This window comes from Panthera pardus, unplaced genomic scaffold (genome assembly GCF_024362965.1).
Source record: "Panthera pardus isolate Hobbes unplaced genomic scaffold, ASM2436296v1 HiC_scaffold_16, whole genome shotgun sequence".
Lineage (NCBI taxonomy): Eukaryota > Metazoa > Chordata > Mammalia > Carnivora > Felidae > Panthera > Panthera pardus.
In genome coordinates, this window is record NW_026526721.1 from 151,286,894 (window position 1) to 151,311,453 (window position 24,560).

Here is a 24,560-nt window from a genome sequence, read left to right on the forward strand (position 1 = left end):
TCCTCAGTGGCTTCATTTGAGATGGGGGGTGGGGGAGGGGTGGAGAGAAGTTTAGGGAGCTGCCATAGGATGGTTTCTGCTTTCTCTGAAAGGAGGGAAGCCAGATGTTAGAAAGGAGGTAGGAGGGAAGGGAGCGATACGGAGCGGAGCGTGGAAACAGCCACTGGTGAAGATTGGAAAATAAGCTGATGAGAAAAAGCTGGCAGGGAAAAGCTGGGCGCTGTTAAACTTGAGGCTGGTGGCCAGGAATTCACAGAATAGGCCTGCTGGGCGTGTGACTTTGGCAGTGACGGCAGCCTGGGGTTCAGGGAGAGAGAAGGCCAACAGTCGGGCTCGTTCGCTGCTATGGTGTTGCTAGCTAGCTGGTCGCAACCAGAGTGGAAGGGGGAAAGAGAAGGCTTTTGGCAACAGGGAGGAGTGGTGTCTCTCCATAGACGTGAAAGTGGTGACTTCCTTCCTCTAGTCCCAGAAGAGAGGACAGAGACGGAGAGAAAGAAAGTACCAAAGTCAGCAGACCAGGGGGCTCAATGAGGCTAAGGAGGGTGTTATGGGATTGGATGTTTGTGTCCCCCAAATGTATATGTTGAAGCTAGCCCTCGGTGTGATGGTATTTGGAGAAGGGGCTTCTGGAGGTGATTTAGTTTAGATTAGCTCATGAGAGTGGGGCCCTTGTAATGAGACTAGTGGCATTAAAGAAGGAGGAGAGGGGCACCTGGGTGGCTCAGGTCATGGTCCCAGGGTTCGTGAGTTCCAGCCCTGGATCTGGCTGGCTAGCCATCTTGTGCCCCTGGCCCTTCCCCTCCTCTCCCTCTTCCTCCCCTCTCCTTTTCCCCTCCCCACCCTGCTCTTGTGTGCTTGTGCTCTCTCAAAAATAAATACTAAAAAAAATGTTTTTTATATTTATTTACTTTGGGAGACAGAGAGAGAGAAAGAGTGAGCAGGGGAGGGGCAGAGACAGAGGGAGACACAGAATCTGAAGCAGGCTCCAGTCTCTGCACTGTCAGCACAGAGCCCGACGTGGGGCTCGAACTCATAAACCATGAGATCATGTCCTGAGCTGAAGTCGGACACTCAACTGACTGAGCCACCCAGGCACCCCTCAAAAATAGATATTAAAAAAAAAAAGTAGGAGGGGAGAGAGAGAGAGACTGTTCCTTCCCACTCCACGTTCTTGCCCCGAGGAAAGGCCATGTGAAAGCACAGCAAGGAGGTGGCCGGCTGTCTGCAGGCCAGGAAGAGCCCTCACCAGAACCCGCCTCTGCTCACGCCCAGCCTCAGAAAGTGTGAGAAAACAAGTTTGTGTTTTTAAGCCACCAGTCTGCGGCACCTCATTGCAGCCTGGGCAGTCCAAGGCAGACAGGAAGGAAGAATGGAGGAAACCAGCCGGAAGGATGGGGCTGCGGTCAGAGAAGGGGGTGTCTGAATTAGAGGCGCCTTCATTTACTGACTTCTACGCTAGGAATTGTTGAGATTTTGGTGGTGGGCGTGTAGTTTTGCAGGATGACAGCAGGAGCCTGGGTGGAAGGGACGGTGGTGAAGCAGGTGGTCTTCGGTGAGTGAGGCTGTGTTAGCTGGAAGTCAGTAAAAGGTTTCTGCAAGAGCAGAGCAGCAGCAGTGAGGAGAGAGGAGGAGGAGGAGGAGGGAGGGGGAGGGGCTTACCTTGGCCCCCAGCTGTGAGAGCCCAGGTGCCCAGAGGCAGAGGTGGGACACTGGTGTCCTTCTAAGAAGGGCTGGGGACACGGGCAGTAGTTCCGGAGAGCGAGGTTGAGAGCACAGGGAGGGAGCCAGGTCAGGGGGAACAGTGTGGGAGTAGAGGAGTTGGCTGGAGAAGAGTGGGGTGCCCTAGGCTTTGGACATTGATGTGGCAACACAAGAACAAAGTACAGAGGTCTCAGTCTCAGAAGTCTCTCTGAGGAGGGCGGGCCCAGAGAAGCTGAGCTGTGCACCCAGGGCGCGGGCCAACGGGGCACCGATCAGCTGTTCGCCTCTTCCTCCCTCCAGTTCCACCGGTATCACCCCATTTAATCATCAGGTCAGGTGAGGCGGTAATGTTTGCCATGGATTTCATTGTCGTAAGGACGCCCTGCCTTGTTTCTCTGCTCCTGCTTTTGCCCTGTTCCAAGCCATGCTTCAGATACAGCGTGAGTTTTATCATACCCATCTTGCGGGGCCACCTCCCTTGCTTGGAGAGAAAAAGACAACCAGTAGCTTTCATTGTTCTCAGAACAAAGTTCAAAATTAAACACGTGGCCCGATCTCTGCTGTCAGCACAGAGCCCACTTTGGATCCTCTGTCTCCCTCTCTCTGCCCCTTCCTGGCTCATTCTCTGTCTCTCAAAAACGAATAAAATATTAAAAAAAAAAAAAAAATGTGGCCCGAGTGCGGCTTCTCAAACTTCCAGAACTCGTTCCGTCTTCACCCCAAAGTGCTTCTGCACCCCCCTGGCTGCCTGTGCCTCCTCTGGCCTGCACTTCCTTCTCTCCATGGATGACCATCCTTAGGGGGCCTTCCACGTCCTGCATGCTGGGTCAGCTGCCCGGTTTAACCCCACGGGGACCTCCAGATTCATCCAGATTCATCCAGAGCATTCCCCTGAGGCGCTGGGGAGCGGTTTCATGGCTGCAGATGAGTTGTGCACCTGTGGGTCCAGCATGCTCCCGAAGGCAGAGCGGTAGGTGAGCGGGTCAGTGAGTGAGGCGAGCCCGGGGTGCGTGAGTCAGGCCCAGGCTCCAGGACTCAGCCCTGAGACCTAGGGGTGTGGGGGAGGGGGGTGCGGAAGGGGTTGGCACTCCTTTTCTATCTCCTTGGACTTGGGGGCCCACTGCCAGAGACCTTTGTCTTTCACACCCAAGATTAGAATCCTTGAGGATTCGAGTAAAGGGACCTATGAAACCATCCACTTGAGGGGCGCCTGGGTGGCTCAGTCGGTTAAGCGGCTGACTTCGGCCCAGGTCATGATCTCGTGGTCTGTGAGTTTGAGCCCCGCGTCGGGCTCTGTGCTGACAGCTCAGAGCCTGAAGCCTGCTTCTGATTCTGTGTCTCTCTCTCTCTGACCCTCCCCCATTCATGCTTTGTCTCTCTCTGTCTCAAAAATAAAATAAACGTTAAAAAAAAAAAAAAAACAAAAAAAAACCATCCACTTGAAAATGGGGAGCCTAAGTACCAGGCTCCCGTCACCAAGGCCTGAGAGCTCAGCCCTGTGCCCCAGCTGACCGTCAAGGCTGCACTGCTAGGGTGTCTCCCCAGTCTGGGCTTTTCTCTGATCAACACAGTCTATGGAGAACCACCACAGTCCAGCCTGTGCTGGAAACTTCCTGGTATCATCAAGCCCCCTTTCTGTCGAGCTTCTCAGGGTAGAGCCAAGATCAGGTCCTCTGAGGTCCTAGGGGCTCAGCAGCTGAGCTCCTGTCAGCAACTGCTAAAAGACATTTCCCTTTTTTTTCTTCATTTTTATTTAATTTATTTTTTAAATTTACATCCAGGTTAGTTAGCATATAGTGCAACAATGATTTCAGGGGTAGATTCCTTAATGCCCCTGACCCATTTAGCCCATCCCCACAACCCCCCACAACCCCTCTAGTAACCCTCTGTTTGTTCTCCATATTTAAGAGTCTCTTATGTTTTGTCCCCCTCCTTGTTTTTATATTATTTTTGCTTCCCTTCGCTTGTGTTCATCTGTTTTGTATCTTAAAGTCCTCATATGAGTGAAGTCATATGATATTTGTCTTTCTGTGATTGGCTAATTTCACTTAGCATAATACCCTCCAGTTCCATCCACGTAGTTGCAAATGGCAAGATTTCATTCTTTTCGATTGCCGAGGAATACTCCATTGTATGTATATATATATATATATATATATATATATATATATATACCACATCTTCTTTATCCATTCATCCATCGATGGACACTTGGGCTCTTTCCATACTTTGGCTATTGTTGATAGTGCTGCTATAAACATTGGGGTACATGTGTCCCTTCGAAACAGCACACCCGGATCCCTTGGACAAATGCCTGGTAGTGCAATTCCTAGGTTGTAGGGTAGTTCTATTTTTAGTTTTTTGACGAACCTCCACACTGTTTTCCAGACTGGCTGCACCAGTTTGCATTCCCACCAGAAGTGCAAAAGACATCCTCTTTCTCCGCATCCTCGCCAACATCTGTTGTTGCCTGAGTTGTTGATGTGAGCCATTCTGACAGGTGTGAGGTGGTATCTCATCGTGGTTTTGATTTGTATTTCCCTGATGATGAGTGATGTTGAGCATTTTTTCATGTGTCAGTTGGCCATCTGGATGTCTTCTTTGGAGAAGTGTCTATTCATGTCTTTTGCCCATTTCTTCACTGGATTATTTGTTTTTTGGGTGTCGAGTTTGATAAGTTCTTTCTAGATTTTGGATACTAACCCTTTATCTGATATGTTGTTTGCAAATACCTTCTCCCATTCTGTCGGTTGCCTTTTAGTTTTGCTGATTGTTTCCTTCGTTGTGCAGAAGCTTTTTATTTTCATGAGGTCCCAGGAGTTCCTTTTTGCTTTTGTTTCCCTTGCCTCTGGAGATGTGTTGAGTAAGAAGTTGCTGCGGCCAAGGTCAAAGAAGTTCTTGCCTGCTTTCTCCTCGAGGATTTTGCTGACTTCCTGTCTTACATTGAGGTCTTTCATCCATTCTGAGTTTATTTGTGTGTATGGTGTAAGAAAGAGGTCCAGGTTCATTCTTCTGCATGTCGCTGTCCAGTTTTCCCAGCACCACTTGCTGAAGAGACTGTCTTTATTCCATTGGTTATTCTTTCCTGCTTTGTCAAAGATTAGTTGGCCATACGTTTGTGGGCCCATTTCTGGGTTCTCTCTTCTGTTCCATTGCTCTCTTCTGTTCTTGTGCCAGTACCATACTGCCTTGATAATTACAGCTTTGTAATACAGTTTGAAGTCCGGGATTGTGATACCTCCAGCTTTGGTTTTCTCTTTCAAGATTGCTTTGGCTATTCAGCGTCTTTTCTGGTTCCATACAAATTTTAGGATTGTTTGTTCTAGCTCTGTGAAGAATGCTGGTGTTATTTTGATAGGGATTGCACTGAATATGTAGACTGCTTTGGGTAGTATCGACATTTTAGCAATATTTGTTCTTCCTATCCAGGAGCATGGAATATTTTTCCATTTTTTTTGTGCCTTCCTCAATTTCTTTCATAAGCTTTCTATAGTTTTCAGTGTATCGATTTTTCACCTCTTTGGTTAGATTTAGTCCTAGGTATTTTATGGTTTTTGGTGCCATTGTAAATGGGATCGATTCCTTGATTTCTCTTTCTGTTGCTTCATCGTGGGTGTGTAGGAATGCAACCGATTTCTGTGCGTTGGTTTTATATCCTGCCACTTTGCTGAAAAAGACATTTCCCTTTTAAACAGAACAGGCCACAGGGCATTTTTTATTACATACAAAGAAAAATCTTTCCCCCAACAGCCCACAATCCCTAAAAAAAAGTTCTCAAAGACCTGGCCCAAAGGCAATAGGTGAATCTTTGCAGCATTTATGCTTGTGTCCTGATCTGTTTAAGTCTCTTCCCAGGAATGGAGATCATTCTGCCTCAAAAGGACGCAGTGTCCACATTGTAGAGGAGGTTGCTGTGAGAAGTAAATGAGATGAATCCTTTTCAGAATTACCAAATAAAATCTGTGCTGTCTAGTTGACAATAGGTTTACAACCTATGGGAAATACATACGAACCAACCCTCCCTCCCCCAAACCTTAGACACTTCCCTTCCTGGTTCTTCTGCCCCTCTCCATTCCCAGGGCTTATTTGTTGTGGGCTTTGCAATGAGCGTGAGCCAAAGAACTGAAGTCTCTGTGTCACCTCAAGTCCAATCAGACTACTTTTTGGGCTTACATGGGCATAGGCGACTTCCTGGTAAGACTGTAACCTCTATAGTACTCAGCCCAGGAATCGGGGCGGGGGAGGGGGGGACTTCACACTAGGAGACAAATTGCCTGCTGTAACCCCCCCTCCCCCACCCCAGGGTGCCTGTCCATCAGACACCTGCTCTCACATGAACTTTAATTAAAGCTTCGCTTCACAGCGCTCCGAGTCTCCGCGTCCCTCCTTTGGTGGAGGAGTTGCCTCTGGCTTTGAACTGGCCTCTGCCCAGATCCAGGTTAGGCAGGTTGTTTTCACGACCAGGCAGGTTTGGCCTGCGTACCACACTGCGCCACAAAAGACTTTCAGGTGTACCCAACGGGTGACTTTAGCTTGGGATTCCATGACTGGGTGCATGGCGGGAAGCTAAAAAGAACTTTTCCCCACCATCCCAAAGCTGAGTCTGTAAGTAATAAATGATGTAATCTGGAGGTTGGGTCCGAGAGCAAACAGCCAAGAAAGAATTCTTGAGACGTTTTTGGTGCAAAAAAAAAAGAGTGATTTTATTAAGGTCCGAGGACAGAACTCGTGGGCAGAAAAATCTGCATTCTAAGTGTGAGGAGTGACTGACTGTGTAGGGCTTTTTATCCTATGAAGGGAGGAGGTGATGTCAGCGCTCCAAGAAATTGAGTCTATAGGTTTCTGGAGGTCTGACTATTCCTAGGATTGAGCTTTTCTTGTAAATCACGAAGACAGTTACAAACTGATGGAGTCTTGTGTCCTTTATGACTGTGATCTTTATCAGGTGACCATTGGCTTTTTCCTTCCTTTGGTCATGAGTCTGAGAAATGTCCCATGTGTCCCCCTCCCACCTTGGGGGAGGGGAACGTGGAGTGCCAACTGACCTTTTGTTACGTCCTCAATAAAGATTCGCGTATTCAAACGAGGTGCTGGACACCTTCGTGCCAGATTTACAAAGATGGGGAGCACTCCCTCCAGCCTCCATCAGGGAAGGTGAGTGGGAGAAAGGGAGGGAGGTCCAGAAGGAGCCCCTCTTCAGGCCTGGGCCTCTGGGGAGAGGCAGAACCTCACTGTCTGCAGGGCAGTTAGCTGGGGAGGCCTTGGAGGAAGGGCACAGGAGGGGAAGAGGCCGGGCAAGCTCTTTTCCACTCTTTGCTGGTGCGAGGATGTATGGTGCTCTTGTGGGCCAGGTGGCTACCGGGGAAGGCGCTCTAGCTGGAGGTCCCTTGATGGGATGCAGCCAGGAGGGCTGTCTCGTAAGATGAGGAATGCTGGCAGTAAGAGACATGATGGGGGCAGCAGTGCTGGGGCAAGAGCTGAAGAGAGGGCCCTGGAGGTCAGCTGTGAGTACGCTCCTCGGATGAAGGAACAAGGCAGGGGCCCTGGGAGCACCGCTGAGAAATCCACCGATGTGTCCCCATGGAGGAGCTGTTAGAAGCCTGCCAGAGAACACTCGCTGATGATCAGCCAGTACACGCAGGGAAAGAACCACGGCCAGCAGCAACAGAGCAGAAAGCCCTTTCCCCTGGCCCTGCAGGAGCCAGAAGCAGCAGAGGTGAAAGTGAGGAGGGAGGTGAGGACGGGAACAACCAGCCTCCTCCCTTTCCCCACTGCTGTTCCCTGGGCCACGAGGTCAGGTATGAGCTGGACTGAACTCGGGGCAGGGGGTGGAGGCTCTTTGAAGAGAGGACAACACTGTAGCTTTGGTTTCGAGCAGACAGAGTCCTCTCTCAGCAGGATGGCGGGTCCTGTGGGGCCTCCCCCTGAGCCAACGGGGCCCAGCCCAGCCACCGGAAGGAACTACAACCTTCCCATCCACAGCCTTTTCTCCCACCGGCCTGGGTACCGGCTGCGGCTTCCAACTTCCTCTCCCCCTGCTGCTGCATTCTTGGAAAGGCCCTACCCATCTGCTCTGCTCTGGGCTTAAATGTTTTGAGGGCAGGGGGACCCCAGACTGAGGGAACTAGAGGAGCCGTAAGCCCACAAGTCTATTAGAGAACCAGGGAAGCCCAAGAAACGCTCAAGGCCCGACCCCAGAACAGGGGTGGGGGTGGGCTGGGTTGAGAAAGGTGGTGAGGGGTGACGAGAAGAGGGAGGCCCTCACAGACACTTCAGAACCGGGCAGCCAGCGGCCGGGACGGGGACCAGGTCAGGGGTGTGCTTCCTCCAACTGCGAGGGGGGCCGTGCCAGCAGCCCCCAGCCATTTCCAGGGGGTGTCCAGGCAGCTCCCTGCTGTGCTCCAGCTCCAGGGACACGATCAGAAGTACGTGCTGCTCGCGAAGGTCACCCCTGGGCTGGAAGTTCTTCCTGAAGCCTCTGTTTCCTTTTCTGAAGGTGCTGACTCCGGAGACCTGGTGGGAGCCGGAGGCCGTCACCGGCCGGCCACGAATGGGTCCCGTGGCAGCGTCCTTCACCGCCCCTCCCCCAGGGGAGGGGACCTGGCCCAGAGCCAGTCGGATGTGTGTGGCTCCCGAGGGCCCCCGTATTGGCCTCTAAGCAACAGAGGACACATAGTGAGGTGGGGGCCTAGGCTTCAGAGAAAGCGAGCAGCTCACCGTGGGTGGGGCTCCTCCTCCAGCTCCTTGATGGTGTCCTTCAGGGGCTGGCCCCGTGTCTCCGGCAACAGGGCACAGAGGAAGCCTGCCCCGATGGGGAGGCTGCCGTAGATGAGCATAGGGAGGGCTGCCTGGTAATCCCCCAGCAGGCTTATGAGAGGGGTGAGGATCCCCCCGATCCTCGAGGAGATGCCCATCAGCCCCATGCCTGTCTGCCTGTGGGAAGGCCCGTCCGACTGAGCACACCCAGCCGCGACCCCCGGGCCACAGCCCCACCCCCGCTGCGCCTTGGGGTGGGGGTGCCCAGCCCCTCATTATGGCCCCGCAGGCCTGCCGCCTCCCCAGCCTCACCGGCCTTCTGCTCTCTGCTCCTGCATAGTAACTGCATGTAGTCCGGCCGCGTGCCACGCCTCTCTCACCTCCAGGCCTGTCTATCTGCTGCCCCCCTGCTCGCCTACCAAGTCTCAGGTCAAAGGCTGCACCTCACGTCTCCCCAGCAACCCCTGAGTGTTCCTCCTTCTGAGCCATTCATTCTTAGACTTGCTCCATATCCCAGGCTCCACAAGGCCAGGGCGTGCCCTCCTTCTGTATCTGTCCTCCACTGCCTGGGATAAGACGGGGACTCGGGCTAGATTCCTAGCTGCCCGGACCCCATCCGCGCTGCTGCCCCGCGAGCCGGCCTCATAAGCCAGCTGCCTGCGGGACAGGGGTGAGGGCAGAGGAGCGGGAGGGGTGAGGGCAGAGGGCGGCAGCCCTTACCGGATGACGGTGGGGAAGAGCTCGGCACAGTACACGTAGGAGATGGTAAAGCTGGCAGCCATGGCAAACTTGCCCACCACGGCCAGCACAGTGACCACCACCGGCAGATCTGGGGGAGGGTGCCGGTCAGCCGCAGGCAGGTGGACGGCCCCATGCCCCGGGCCCCACCCCTGCCCCGTCTGGTCCCCTCTGCTCCCGGGCCCCAGGTTTGCCCTCACTCCTGGAGGCGGGGGCGGGGTGGGGAGGGCAGGAATGTGGCAGAGCCAGCCCCGGCACCTGCTGGGACAAAGACGATGCCGATGCACACGAGGCCACCCAGAACCAGAGTCAGCATCTGGCTCCACTTGCGGCCCAACCACTGCATCATGAAGATGCTGAAGCAGCGGGCGGGAACCTCCACGGTTCCGAAGACGAGCTGCGTCAGGTAGATGTCCAGGCCAAAGTCACCGACTTGGAAGCTCAGGCCAAAGTACCCCAGACTGTCCACAAACCTGCAAAGTGTCCACGAATCCCTATCACTGCTGGGGGATGAGACACCATCCCTCTCAGAGGGAGCCTGTCTCTGAGCAGGAGGCAGCAGCACAGCCAGGGAGAAACCCAGTGAGGCCACACAGCCCGACCCTGACCGCCAGCCACCGTGTCCCAGCCGCTGACGCGCACCAGAGACGGGACAGCCCTTTGGCGTGGGCCTCAGGGCGGGGCGCGGGCCCTGGAGCGCTCACCAGACATAGAAGAAGATCAGGGTCACTTTCCGAAGCCGGGGGTGTCTGACCAGAGCCAGGGGATTCCCTGAGGGGCCTGTCTTCTCTGGGACCAGCTGGGGGCACGAGGCACAGTGAGGGGCCAGGCAGAAAGGTCTGGGCCCGCCAGACTCAGGGGCAGGGCTGGGCTTGGCCTGTGAGAAGTACCTGGCTCAGGAGCTCTGGGGAGAGTTTCCGCCTGTTGACGGAGGCCGCCTTCTGGATCACTTGTTTGGCCTCCTCCACCCTCCCTCTTGTCAGAAGCCACCGCGCTGACTCTGGCAGAGCCCTGCAGGTCAGGAACGGCTCTGACCTTGGAGCCCGCCCCACCCCCCCACTCCCCCAGGGGCCTTCCCAGCTGTTCCAGGGCACACAGAACCTCACACCCATCGCACTGTGGAGCGTTCCCCGAGGTGAATGTGAGTGTTGCGCTGCAACCACACACACCCCCGCCCTCCCCCCCCCCTGCACAGCTAGCAGGGGTGGGTGGGGAGGGGGAAACGGCTTGCTCCTGGGAAGTACTCCTCACCAGATGTAGAAGAAGAGTAGCAAGACAGGTGCGGTGCCGGCCATTTGGAAATACCTCCAGTTTCGGACGCCACAGGCGAGTCCTGCTAATGCCATCTGACCCAGGGAGAAGGCGCACTGGACCAGGACCACGGCCTGAGTCCTCCTGGAGGGCCCCACCCACTCTGTAACTGTGCGAACAGAGAGACTGAGACCCGGCCAGGCCCCCACCCCCACCCCCGGGCCCCCGGCTCCCTCCCCGTCATTCCCTAGACGGTCTTCTGTCAGGGTGGGCCTCGGTCCCACTTGCGGTGTGGGTGCCTGACAAGGCTCCCCCGGGCAGTCCGGGAAAGTGGCCGGCCCAGACCCCAAGGCCTCACCCCATGCCTGAAGGCTTAGGGACCCAGATACTCACCTAGGGGGACGTTTAGGGACCCAGATACTCACGTAGGGAGACGTTGCTGAAGGCGAACCCAGAGACAGCAGTAGCCACGGCAAAGCGCAGGACCATGTAGAGCTCAAAGCTGGGCACAAAGGCCGTGGTCGGGCCGAGGAGGGCGAACAGTAGCAGCTGCACCAGGATACTGACCTTGCGGCCAATCCTGGAGTAACAGAGGGGCAGGAAGTATGGGAGACCCAGCCCTGCCCTGGGCTCTCTGTCTGACAGAGGACACGTGACCCTGCCCTGCGAGCTCTGTTTGAGGGAGAGGGGAACAGGGCCTTATCCCAGACACCAGTGAAGGGCACGGGGGCGGGGGCGGGGCGAGAGGGGGAACTGTACCGGGAACGTAGGAGCATGCGAGGTCAAGGGCGAGCCGGTCAAGTTCCTACCGGTCACAGAGGGGCCCGAAGACGAGAGCCCCAGTGAGGAGCCCGGCCATGAACACCGACTGCGAGGTCTCCTTCAGGTGCTTCTGACCACAAACGAGGTTGAACTGAGGCAGACACAGGCAGATGTGAACCAGGGGCAGCCAACGGCAAGTCCTTTGTCGTCCAGCCCACCCACTGCAAACCTCTCAGGGCAGATGCCCGTGGTTCCCAAAGTGTGTGCGAAGGCACCCCAGGGCACCAGAACAAATTCATGGGGCACAGAACGACATTCGGAATTTTAAAGGAAAATGCAGCAATCCTCAACATCTGTCTGGCATTACAAGAACTACCAACTAAGGACAGTTCTGGTTCAACATGAGATCACGCTACATTCCTTCCAGTGACATCATATCTATGTGAAGCTGTATTTTGGGGAGGTGTTTTGCAAAAAAAAAAAAGCAAGCACCATGGGGAATGGAAAATGAGGGTGTCGGTGTTTAAGGACTGAGAAGTTGCACAGTTCCCAATGGGCACATACATCCTATTAGTAGGGGGTTGTATTTATTTAAAGATGAAAAACATGGAGTGCCTGGGTGGCTCAGTCGGTTGAGCGTCTGACTTCGGCTCTGGTCATGATCTCATGGTTTCTGAGTTCGAGCCCCGCGTCGGGCTCTGTGCCAACAGCTCAGAGCCCGGAGCCTGCTTCGGATTCTGGGTCTCCCTCTCTCTCTGCCCTCTCCCACTTGTGCTGTCTCTCAAAACTAAATAAATATTAAAAAAATTTAAAAAAAATTAAAATGAAAGATATTTCCTTTCAGTTTCTGTGTATTATTTTTTAAAACAGTTCCTAAGTCATTTGAACATAATTACCTGTTAGGTTGTTTGGCCCTAATTACTCAATACACAAAACTTAGGTTTTTATTTTGGCTTGGAGATGCCAGGTAGAATTGCTGAGACATTAAGGATACAAAGTTTGGAACCCTTGACAGCCACTAATTACTGCTTCCTGACAAATGGGGCCTCTAGCCCACAGCCAGGGCACCCCTGTGACTTCCTTGGGCCTCATCAAATGTCCCCATCCGGCTGCAAAATCTCCGTGAAACTCTCACCATTCACTGCCAGTGAGAATCCCAAGGAGCCCTCACGCCCCACTTGCAGAAGGAGATCAAGACGGAGGGACACGCACACGCGTGGGCGTGCGTGTGGGCGCTCATGTGCCTGCACACACAGGGGTGGGGCGACCCACCTGGAGACTCAGAGAGACTGAGAAACTGAGTGGAAAAAATATGCATGTTCGCCTAACTCTGTACGTATCTACTGCATGTGCACATACTGTAGGCACATGTGACTGACCCCGCCCCCCCCCATTGGTCCGTGGGCCCTTCCGGGAGTTCTGTGCCCCCTGCACACAGCTCAGCTCCAGACGTGAATGTCGGTGGGGGGAAACACGACAGGTGAGTTGTCCTCTGCGGCTCAAGGTGATAGCTTCACAATCACTGATGCCGTTTGAGGGCTCACTCTGTGCTGGGCAGTCTGCTGCATGCTTCACATGTATTATCTAATTCTGACACCAATCCTTGATTTATTACTCCATTCCCCTGAGGGAGGGGAGGTTAAGCGGCTTCTCCGAGGTCCCGCTGCTGGATGGCAATGGAGTTCAGGCATCCCTTTTGCCCCAGAAAGGGACTGAAACTGCGTGAAAGCTCAGAGAACGTTTGCTGAATGAATCAACACATGAATACCTAGAGCTAGCCAACTAGCCACTCATCATCAGTCAAAATCGCTAAAATCATTTTAGCAAGAAATGAATCAGTCCAGGAGATACCATTGTGCTCATACTTCTGTTCTCAAGAACAACTGTTAATTTTCAGTATATGTCCAATGATTGCCTAATGGCCCCTGGGAGCGAAGGGGGCCAAGATAAGGGATCAGAACTTGTTCCACCCAGTTCTATTCTTTTTTTTTTTTTTTAACGTTTATTTATTTTTGAGACAGAGACAGAGCATGAACGGGGGAGGGTCATAGAGAGAGGGAGACACAGAATCCGAAGCAGGCTCCAGGCTCTGAGCTGTCAGCACAGAGCCCGACGCGGGGCTCGAACTCACGGACCGGGAGATCGTGATCTGAGGCGAAGTCGGACGCTTAACCGACTGAGCCACCCAGGCGCCCCCACCCAGTTCTATTCTGTTTGGTTTTTGTTTAGCAAGCACAGAGTGCCTTTGTAGTTAGACGCTATTTAAAATAACTCATAAAGGCCTGCTGCTATCAGCCTCTGGAATCTGAACAGAGAGGCTTTGTGGGACTTTGTTAACCTATCTGTTGGTGTCTTGGTTTCTCATGTACAAAATGGGGATAAAATATATTACATGGTGTCCCCCAGCAGGATTAAAGGAATTAATGCATGGAACATGCTTAGCACAGTGGCTGTCACACAGGAAGTCCTCGGTAAATGTCAGCTCAGCGGAGGGGGCACCGCCCCCCCCCCCCCCCCCCCCCCCGTGCTCATGAAACTCACAGCTGGTGACCGACACCTCAGACACATGGGGCTATAGTGTTCTGAAGGCACGGATGCCGACCCCAGGGAGTCTTCCGAGGCTGGTGCCCCTACTCGGTGGCCACCACTCGCTACCTCCTTATAGCTTGTGTAGCCCTTATTTCATTCAGTCCTCATTCTAACGTCGTAAAGGATTATCATTCCCACTGTGCAACCACAGAGGCCAAAGCTTGGAGAGGTGCCAAGACGTGGCATGCAGGTGGAACAGAGGCAAAAGGCCTCCCCACCTGGGACGCCAGCCATTACCCTCTCCGACCCTAATGGCCAGAGTGGAGGGTTCTGTCTGGGGCTGGCCACGTGGGCACACAGAATCCCGCCCCCATTCTTGGAGCACTCACATCACATCTTCCTCCCCTGTTCCAAAAGCTTCCATGGCTCCCTTTGGTCTCTAGGAGAGAGCCCAAATCTCTCAGCTCTGTATCTAAGACCGTGGAAGAGTCATCTCTTCCTGATTTCCCAACATCTTCGTTGGTCAGCATTCCTCAGTCATGCCAATCATTTTCATGCCTCCGGATCTAGAAACGGCTATTCCCTCTGCTTCCCCTTCCCTCCCATTCTTTCCCCTTCTCTGGGCCCAAGACAGATCACACTGTTGTTAGTCATTCAGAGTCTATTTCCCTCCCGATTCCAAGGTTCATGTGGACAAGGCTGGGAATTATTTTTTTCTTTTACCAAGGACGGGCACCCAGGAAATGTTGGGAGGTAGATTGAGAAGGAGAAATGCACTCTGCTCTTCCAGAATACATAGCCTATAAGGCAATGTGCTCTTTTCTTCTCAAATTAGGACTATCCATATTTCAGTTTGAATATGAAGCTGCTGGTTATCAGAAGGAACGTTGGGAAGTCAGCTCAGAGAGAGTCCCCTGAATCAGTGTGGTGGAGCCCCTCTTCACAGATGGGAAGCAGAGGGAAACGACCTCACGCAACAGAGCTTTGGAAGCAAAGTTGGACTCAGCACATGGGTACAGGGCACAAAGTACCCAAGGTGTGCACTCTTTTGGGAATCCAAGCCCTTGAGAGTGTTGGAGCAGGAGAAGCATGGTAGGGAAGGGCAAGAGGTCCAAGGCCCAATGCCGGTGGTGGCACAGTCCAGGTTGGTGATTAAAGACCAAGAGGTTAGCCTCAAATCCTTAGAGAACTCGAACAAGGTGTCTCCCTCCTCTGACTGTTCCCTGCACAGTTAATACTCAGCAAGACTTAACTGAACAAAATTGCATGAACAGTCCAGCACAGGGTGTAAACGGGGCTAAAGAAGTCTGGAAGTCTGAGAAGTCTGGAAGTTTGCCTGGGTTTTGAGGATGGTGTTTGGCCAGGTAGGCACCCACAGCATATGGGGACCAGTGGAGGCTGGTCCTACCAAGAGGGTGATGCTGGGAACCTGGAGAGGCCACTGGGGACCAGACTGGGCTCTGCTGGGAGAGCTCCTAGGCCGCATGCGGCTCTATGGAGCAGAATGGGGTGGAGGGTCAGGAGGAAGACAGGCAGGACAGATCTTTAGGCTGCAAGGGTTCTGGGGGCAGGTTTATGGTCACATATTAAAAGTGATTGCCTGGGGGTGCCTGGCTAGTTCAGTCAGTAGAGTGTGCAACTCTTGAGCTTGGGGGTTGTGAGTTCAAGCCCCAAGTTGGATATAGAGATTACTTAAAAATTGAAAATCTTAAAGAAAATGCCTTTGGTCAAAACATCATTCTCTGAAAGCCTCTAAAAAGTAAATACTTTTTTTACCTGCAGAGAAAAAAATAAACGAAGGCTTCTGGACTCCAGATTCCCCTCTCCACAAAGGCTCAGGATTCGCCACCCTCAAGGTGAGTCATCCAGACCTCCCAACAACACTCGCCCCTTGGATGCTGGACCATCTGTGCTCTTTCCCACTCCTGCAGGGACCTGAGTGGGAGTCCCACGTCCACGATCAGCTCATTATGTTGCCCTGGACAAGTCGTCTCCCTACGCTGTGCCTCAGACCCAGCTTCTGGGAAGCAGCAGAGTGGGCCTGGATGCTTCCAGAGAGCCGTCCTTGCTCAGGTGGCTGGAGTGGGAATCTGTTTGTCTGCCCAGATCCTCCCTAAGAAAATGAGTTAAGCAGAGCAAGTGCTGTTATCTGCCGGACAAATCCTAGAGTCACAGTGCGTCCGGTCCCCTGGAGGCAGGTGGGGAGAGCTTTAGAGAGGGCAGCTGAAGGGCAGGAAGCCCACATCAGGCAAGCAGGAGGTCAGACAAGTGGATGGGGATCCAGGAAGGTAGGTAAGCAGGCAGATACGCAGGGGCAGACTGAAAGACGAGGGCAAGTGGACCGACAGATGGGAGCAGTGGGGGGAAAGACATAAAGACAGGAAAGCAGGAAGGGATAGGAAAAAGGTCAGGCAACTGGGCACACAGGCGGATAGATGGATAAAAGGGTAGACAAAAATGGACAGAGGGGCAGACAGATCAGAGACAGAATATGGATTGAAAGGTAGATGGACCAGTAGTCAGAGGACAAAGAGAAAAGCAGGATGAATGGCCAAAAAAAAAAAAAAAAAAAAAAGCCATACCAAGTGGTCAATCATTCGTGGACGGGTGCTCCAGGGCAGATACAGAAGCAGCAACACCGGCAGCTGAGGGCAGACGGTCAGGCAAAGGAGCTGACCGACCCCAAACGGGCAGACAGGCAAAAGGGCAGCCCTACCTCGTTCTTTAGGGACAGGGGCCTGTCTTCGGGATACTCCCAGCCTGCCTCACAAGGCTGCGTCTCATTGAAGTGGTGGCTGAGGATGTCCTCCAGGCTGGCGTCGTCAGGGGGCGGCCGGAACATAAGGCAGGACTCAGGCTTGCCCGCAGCATCCAGGGGCACGCTCAGTGTCAGCTGTTCAGCCGCACTCAGGTTCAAAGTGTGGTTCTTGACCCAGGCTACTGAGCAGTGGTGGGCCTCGTGCTGGATCGTGAAGACCTGGGCAAACATGTAGTAAGCGGACAGGAAGCCGGGAATGCTCAGCAGCATCACCAGCTGTATCTGGAAGCGACCAAAGTCGCCTATTTCAGCCAGGACCTGGCCAAATTGAGCCATGTCTACTGGTCAGCCTGGGGCCATAGACAGCTCTGCAGCTCGGCTTTGGGGCGCTTACCCCTCTGAGCGGAGGTGACAGCTGTGTTAATGTTTAATCCAGCCTTTGACCTGTCACACTTCAACTCCCTGGCTGTAGCCTGGGCAGGATAGAATATGATAAAAAAAAAAAAAAAGTAGTCTACTCTGGTTTGCAAAATGGAAGGATGCTTTATTGACCGTGCGATGGACACAAGCCCCACAGAAGGACTTTCTCAGGCCCCGCACAGGAGCGAGCTTCAGCCAAATGTTCGACAGTGCACAAGCAGCATCCCCTCCCATGTCATCCCAAACAAATCGCACCCAGCTCAAACCCCTCCCATTATGATAGACCCCAAATTCTGAGGGTAGTTCTGACACTTAGAGGGACACAGAAGTCCCTTCTAGGGACCAGCTCAGAATAGACAATGGGGGTAAATCAGGAGAGGAGCAAGGACCCAGCCTGCCTACTCACTTGGTCAGCTGCCCAATCTGGCCTCTTGATCTGCTGATCTTATCTTTCTCTTATTTTTTTTTTATTAAAAAAAATTTTTTTAATGTTTTCTTATTTTATATTTGAGAGAGAGAGACAGAGCATGAGCAGGGGAGAGGCAGAGAGGGGAGGAGACAGAATCTGAAGCAGGCTCCAGGCTCTGAGCTGTCAGCACAGAGCCGGACTTGAGGCTCAAACTCACAAGCAGTGAGATTGTGACCTGAGCCGAAGTCAGACGCTTAACCAACTGAGCCACCCAGACGCCCCTTGTCTTTCTCTTAGCGGTGATTGGCATGTGGTAGGACACCATGAAGTCCAAGAGACCTACCAAGGGCATAAGCTTGCCAAAGGCAATCCGAGAGCACACAGCAATTACAGAAGAACCAAGAGTTGCATTTTGAGCTCTACTCTGATCCAGGAACCATTAACACATTCCCAAAATACACAGGCAAGCTGCTCCAGGGTAGCTCCAGTCCCAACGGGCAATCTCAGTGGTAACAGAGGAACACAGGACAAAGCCTCCCCACACCACAGCGGCAGCCGTGGACGCCCTTGCTGGCCTCAAGGCTGGAATGGGGCTCATGGTGGCTGACAGGTCAGGATTCTTACAGGACTGGAGGCTGACAGGATCTCTGACAGGAGGAATCTCCCAAAGATTAAAAAGTCTCCATCCTTTCTACCCTGGAAGAGGTCTACTGCAGGTAGACCCAGGGCTTGGAGAGCACCTAGTTCAGTCATAGGAGGTGGGGAATGATAGGACTAAAGACAGCATTTGGGAAAAATACACACGCACACGCATACACACACACATTCACGTAGTTGTCTGTGTATGCATAGGAAAGACTTCTTATGTTTTGGATTTTGAACCATTTTAAGAGAGGCTGAGCAGCACAGGTGAAGGGAGTACACGGAAGGAAGGCTGCATGGGGCGGTTCTGGACACAGCATGCCTGCATCTGCCTGGCCACCTGGCTGGCACAGCTGTTGGAGGCAGACTGTGAAGGGCGGGGGCATGGGCCCGAGACCCCGTGTAAGGAGAGGACCTCTCTCTCTGCCCCATCCCAAAGTCCCCACCAGGCTCACCGCTGTCCCCAGCTCGATCTTTTCTTCCTCACTTAGCTTTCTCGGATGTGCTTGTGCTCACCGTCACCTTGATTGAATTGTCAAGAAAACAGACGTTGCAGGTTGTCACTGCCCCATATGGTGTCCCCCTGGTCGGGGAGAACCGAGACGGAGACGTGAACCTGTCCTCAGCCCTCGTCATCTTCTTACTCAAGTCGGGGAGATGTTTGCTTCTTCGGTTCCAAGCAGTGGGGGCTGTTGCGAGGAGGCAGGAAGCTTGGGCACTGTTATTGATTCCCTGTGATCCTGAGTTTGTCCCTGTTAAGAAAACAAAATTCAGCCGGGCAGATTGAAAGATCTAATTGGCTCTCCTCAATGATTCATGAATTGGGCAGCATCCCATCTGGCAAGTAGAAAGGAGCTCCAAGGAGCCGTACAAAACGGAAGAATTTAAAGGCAGAAAAGGACAGAGAAAAGAAAACTTCCAGCAAAGAGTGGATTGTTTCTGGCAGTGACCCTCCTTTGGGGCAATGAGGGGATCTATCAGGCGGATTACCTCACTGGTGCTGATCAGGTAGTTCCAGATCGACTTATTTAAGGTCACATTCCTGGGAGAGACTGAAATTGCAATGAGGTCAGGTGTTACACTTTGGTTTGCTGATGTGGGCTTAGCACAAGGGACTCTGTTTGAGGCCGGTGGTTTCTTTTTTAACAAGTCCTCCTTTCGATCAGACTCGAAGCTTAACTAAGCAGTGGGATCAAAATGTAAGGCGTTAATGCCACCGTCAGCCACCACACTGTAGTTCTCACAATTTTTGTTTGTTCTGTAGGGTGTTCACAGATCAGGATGTATTTTGCTGAATCTCTGTGGTGTTCACAGACCATGACTTTAGGCTCATAATTTTTTAGTTGGTTTTTCTCTTTGTTCCTTTTTTGACAGTCCAGTCTTAGGGAGATCATTTGCTCGGTGTTTCGTGGCAACGAACATGCATTTAAAGCTTTTGAGAGAACACAGCGTGGCAAGGAGACTGCTACGATTACTGTAAGCAGGGTAATTCCCAATGTCTCACTTCAGAGCCATGGTCCCCAAGACCCCAACCAATCAAAATCAAATAAGTCAAAAAAGGATCCCATAAAAGGAGTCATCTTTTTAAGCCAAGTGGTTTGCCCAGTGGTCTTATGTAATTGAGTTTTAACTTCCCCAGAAGCGCTAATCCAGGTACAGCCGGTGGTGTTGGCTGTAGCACAGATAGTGAAAGGGTGGGCCTACGCCAGCCGACTCCATCTTGTTCTGTGTCCTTCACCTTGACCACGCCTCCTCCCCTTGAGTAACCTCCCGCTCACCTGCCTAACAGGACTCCGACCCTTCCCCAGCCAATCGGTTGAGGCCACAGCCGTTACCTCACCAACTGCCCCTAGGCCCCAATAAAACCTTTGTCCTTTTGAAACTAGCTCTCTCTCCCCAGTATCTCACCGCTGCGTCGGTGCAGGTAGGGATTGAGCTCGAGCTAGCTCGAACAAAGGCTCTTTTGCTTTTACGTTGGACTCGGCTCCCTGGCGGTATTTGGGGATCACGAATTCTGGGCATAACAATACCTTCTTGCTTGGCTAAAAGATAATCAAAGGCCATCCTATTGGCAAGAACAACTTTGGCCAGTGAGTTTAAGGATCTTTGTCGGTAGCTCTTGCTATGGCAGCAGATTCCACAATACTTTCCAGAGTTAAGGAGAGTTTCCTGATGATAGCCTCATTTGTATTCAGTCCTAAGTAGAGAAGCAAGGACCTCCAAAGGAAGCAAATCTTGAATGATGACAGCACCTCCTGGTAGGTGCTTTCTAACTTAACAATATAAATTCAGGGGAGTCAACCAATGAGGTGTCTGTCAACAGCTAGGGGCACTGCTCAGCTGTGTGCCAGCTATCTGGGCATCCAAAGGTCCAAGGAGGTGATAACCACCACAGACATAGAAGATCACGCACCTCCGGGGATCAATGACTCTGCTGTCTGGGCTCAAGCCGCCGTGCCTGAAGAATGCCCAACGTGGGATTTCACCACAGAAGAAGGACGAGCCCATATCCGACGATACCAGGAAGCCCTCCTTCGGGGAATCTGAGCCGGTGCCAAAAGGCCTATGAACATGACTAAAATATCATCAGTCACACAGCACCCTGGGGAGTCTCCCAGAGACTACTATGAAAGATTATGTGACGCATACCATGTATACGCCCTGTTTGACCCCGAGGCACCAGAAAGTCAACAGATGGTAAATGCCTCTTTTGTGGCACAGACTGCCCCAGATATCAGAAGAAAACTCCAGAAGTTGGAAGGCTTTGCTGGGATGAATATCACTCAGCTGATAGAGGTCGCCAATAAGGTTTTCATGAACAGAGAAGTCGCAGCCGAAAGAGAAGTGGAGAGGACTAAAAAAGAAGGCCACCCTTCTCGCAACAGCACTGAAAGAAACAGACGCTGCAAAGATGGGAAGACCCCAGCCACCTTAGCAAGGGACCAATGTGCATACTGCAAAGAGAAGGGACACTGGAAGAATGCATGTCTGAATTGGAAGGGGCCCTCAAAACCCAGCCTATATTGGGAGGAACCTCGAGGCAAGAACCTCGTTGGTCTGGCCGGGGTAGAATCAGACTGAGGGGGACTGCGCTCTTTCTCTCTTGGCCCCCATGAGCCCATGGTCGAAATGAAGGTAGGGGGCCGAACAAGAACTTTCATGGTTGACACTGGGGCTGAATACTCTATCGTTACTTCCCCGGTGGCGCCCTTCAGCCAAAAGACGGCAACCGTACTTGGGGCTACTGGGGCTACTGGGACACGGGTGATGCAGCAGCTCTCTGTCAAGCTCGACAATGTGAACTTGGGGGTCACGAGGTCCAGCATGAGTCCCTCTACTTACCTGACTGCCCAGTTCCTCTCCTGGGCCGGGATCTGCTCTCCAAACTTGGGGCCCAGATAACTTTTGAACCCACTGGACACACTAGTCTCCAATTAAACCCAGGGCAGGAGGAAACCCCGGGTCTTGGCGATTACCCTGCCAAGGGAAGAAGAATGGAGACTATTCTGCGCACAGGCCCTACCCTGTAGCCCCTCAGAATTCAGGCTTACATTCCCCTCTGTATGGGCTGAAGATAACCCACCTGGACTAGCTTGGAGTTGGGCCCCCGTCATTGTTGACCTGATCCCTGGAGCCCAACCTCAGAGACAAAGGCAGTACCCTTTTCCACTCAAGGCTAGAATGGGTATACAAGAGCACCTGACCAAGCTCAGGGAAGCAGGTACTCTAATTGAGTGCCAGTTGGCTTGGAATACTCTGCTCTTGTCAGTCAAGAAGCCAGGAGGAGGATACCAACCAGTACAGGATTTGAGGGCCATTAACAAAATGACTGTTTCCTTACACCCAGTGGTTCCAAACCCGTATACTCTCTTCAGCCAAATTCCGGGGTCAGCCAGATGGTTTCCATGCCTCGACCTAAAGGATGCTTTCTTCTGCCTCCGCCTGGCTCCTCAAAGCCAACCCTTGTTTGGCGTTGAATGGACTGAGCCTGTTACAGGGCGCCAGATGCAGCTGACCTGGACACGACTTCCCCAAGGTTTCAAGAACTCGCCCGCTCTTTTTGGGGAAGCACTAGCTGCAGACCTCGCCGACTTTCCGAGGGAAACCACAGGGTGTGTCCTCCTCCAATACGTAGGTGACCTCCTCCTTGCCAGCGACACCCAAGAAGACTGTATGAAAGGTACCAAGACCCTCCTGCAGCTCCTGTCCTACTCGGGGTACCAGGCCTCTTGGAAAAAAGGCACAGGTTTGTCAGCAGCAGGTCTGATATTTAGGCTTCCTCCTCACAAAAGGAAAAAGAGAACTAGGACCGGGAAGGAAGAAAGCTATCACCACACTGCCACAGCCCCAAACAAAATGAGGCTTGTGTGAATTTTTAGGGGCCGCAGGGTTCTGTCTCATTTGGATTCCTGGATTCTCAGCCATAGCGAGGCCCCTCTATGACCTGTTGGGAGGGCCAGACCGGGGGCCCCTGAGGAGGCAAGGGCTACTTTCACAGAAATAAAGTGGCTCTGGGATGAGCCCCAGCCCTGGGTTTGCCTGACATAGAAAGGCCCTTTTAACCTCTTCGTACATGAAAAGGACAAAATAGCCCTTGGAGTGCTCACTCAGAGCATGGGGCCTTGGCAATGGCCAGTGGCCTACCTGTCAAAAACACTTGATCCTGTGGCAGCAGGATGGCCACCGTGCCTCAGAGCACTGGCAGCCACACTGCTGCTCATCAAGGATGAAGACAAAGTCACGCTGGGACAAACACGTGGGACCCACACGCGGTCATGTCCCTCATGAGCACCCAAGGCTATCGTCTCCTCTCCAATTCTCGGCTGACACAATACCAAGGCCTTCTCTACAAAAACCCAAGGGTCACTGTCGAAGCAGTAAAAACACTAAACCCGGCCACCTTCCTTCCCATGGGGGAGGGAGAACCCGACCATGAACTGTTCCGGAGTAGTGGATGAAGTCTACGCCAGCCACCCGGGCCTCCAAGACCAGGCTGTAACAAGCCCGGAGATCACCCTGTTCAGCAATGGGAGCAGCTATTTACAAGAGGGCAGCCGAAGAGCAGGATATGTAGTAACCACAACCACCGAAGTTCTGGAAGCCAAGGCCTTGCCGGAAGGAAGGTCAGCACAACGGGCTGAACTGTACGCCTTAACCCGAGCCCTCATCCTTAGCAAAGGTAAACGAGTTAACGTCTACACTGATTCCCGGTATGCCTTTGCTACTGTGCATGTACACGGGGCCATCTATAAAGAAAGAGGTCTCCTTACTGCTGCAGGGAAAGCTATCAAAAACAAGGAAGAAATACTAAAGCTTCTTGAGGCTGTATGGCTGCCAGACAAGGTAGCTATCCTACACGGTGAGGGACATCAGACAGGAGATGACTCCATAACTCCACAAAATCGCCTGGCCGACAAAACAGCCAGAGCGGCCACCTGTAGTGACCCAGGCGAAGCTCCTACCTAGACTATGACTCTTGCGCCCCAGAGAGAAGCCTCCTCTCCCTGTACACAAATGAAGAAAGAAGTTGGGCCTCAACAGAAGGGGGCATGCTAAGCAAAGAGTGATGGTGGGTCATGCCAAACGGACACATCTTTGTCCCGTCATCTATGGGAAAACACCTGGTGAAGGAATATCACCAACCCACGCACCTAGGGAAAACTGCACTGGAGGCCCTCCTCAAAAAGAACTAGATCAGCCAGCTGCCGGCATTATGCCAAGCTGTCAGTGAACAATGTGTGACATGTGCCAAAAACAATGCTTGGTCTGCCCCACGGCCCCCGCCTGGCACGCAAAGGATGGGGGCCGCCCCTTTCGAAGACTCAGAGGTGGACTTTACCGACATACAACCAAATACAGGATTCAGGTACCTTCTTATAATAATCTGCACATATTCGGGATGGGTTGAAACATTCCCGACCAGAACGGAATGAAGTCACGAGGTGGCCAAAGCCCTTCTACGGGAGATTGTGCTTCGGTTTGATCTACCTTTAACCATACACAGTGATAATTGACCTGCATTTGTGGCAGACATTATACAAACCCTGACAAAGTCCCTCAACATTACCTGGAAACTGCACACTGCTTACCGACCCCAGAGCTCAGGGAAAAGTAGAGCGGATGAATCGCACCCTCAAGGAAACCCTGGCTAAGTTCCACCAAGAGACTAATCTCCCACGGCCAGATTTACTACCGCTGGCCCTCCTGCATGCCCGATGCATGCCTGGGCCACTGGGATTCTCCCCTTTTGAGTTATTATGTGGGCGACCCCCACCCCCCATGTTTAGGAAAACTCCCAGGAGACCTACACCAGATTGGAGACAAGGGAATAAGAGAACAGCTCCGGACCTTGGGGGTAGTCCTAAATAAGTTACAGAGATATACCATAGCGAGGGCCCCAATTTCCTTAGGGACCCTCGTTCACCCCTTTCAGCCAGGAGACTCTGTGTGGGTCAAAGATTGGAAGAGGGAACCTCTTAGACAACGGTGGACTGGGCCTCATACTGTTATTCTAACAACTCCTACAGCCCTTAAAGTTTCAGGTATCACCCCATGGGTCCATCACTCCAGAGTTAAGAAGGCCAACTCAGAAGA

At 52.7% G+C, this 24,560-nt stretch overlaps 1 protein-coding gene across 2 annotated transcripts; it reads right to left on the minus strand.

The window, feature by feature from the left end:
- Positions 1-4,672: 4,672 nt before the first annotated feature.
- SLC22A13 (solute carrier family 22 member 13) lies at positions 4,673-16,897 on the minus strand. 2 transcript variants are annotated; one of them, XM_019418716.2, is made up of 10 exons: positions 16,454-16,897; positions 11,256-11,359; positions 10,872-11,026; positions 10,447-10,615; positions 10,086-10,206; positions 9,900-9,994; positions 9,454-9,668; positions 9,178-9,286; positions 8,419-8,634; positions 4,673-8,214 (listed from the first exon to the last, which is right to left on the minus strand). In XM_019418716.2, the coding sequence occupies exons 1-10, from the start codon at positions 16,829-16,831 to the stop codon at positions 8,121-8,123; spliced, it is 1,656 nt and encodes a 551-aa protein (XP_019274261.2). In that variant the 5' UTR covers positions 16,832-16,897; the 3' UTR covers positions 4,673-8,120. The 2 variants fall into 2 exon arrangements, with proteins under 2 accessions (XP_019274261.2, XP_019274262.2); XM_019418717.2 differs by lacking the exons at positions 4,673-8,214; positions 8,419-8,634 and adding an exon at positions 8,699-9,023.
- Between the last annotated feature and the right edge of the window lie 7,663 nt (positions 16,898-24,560).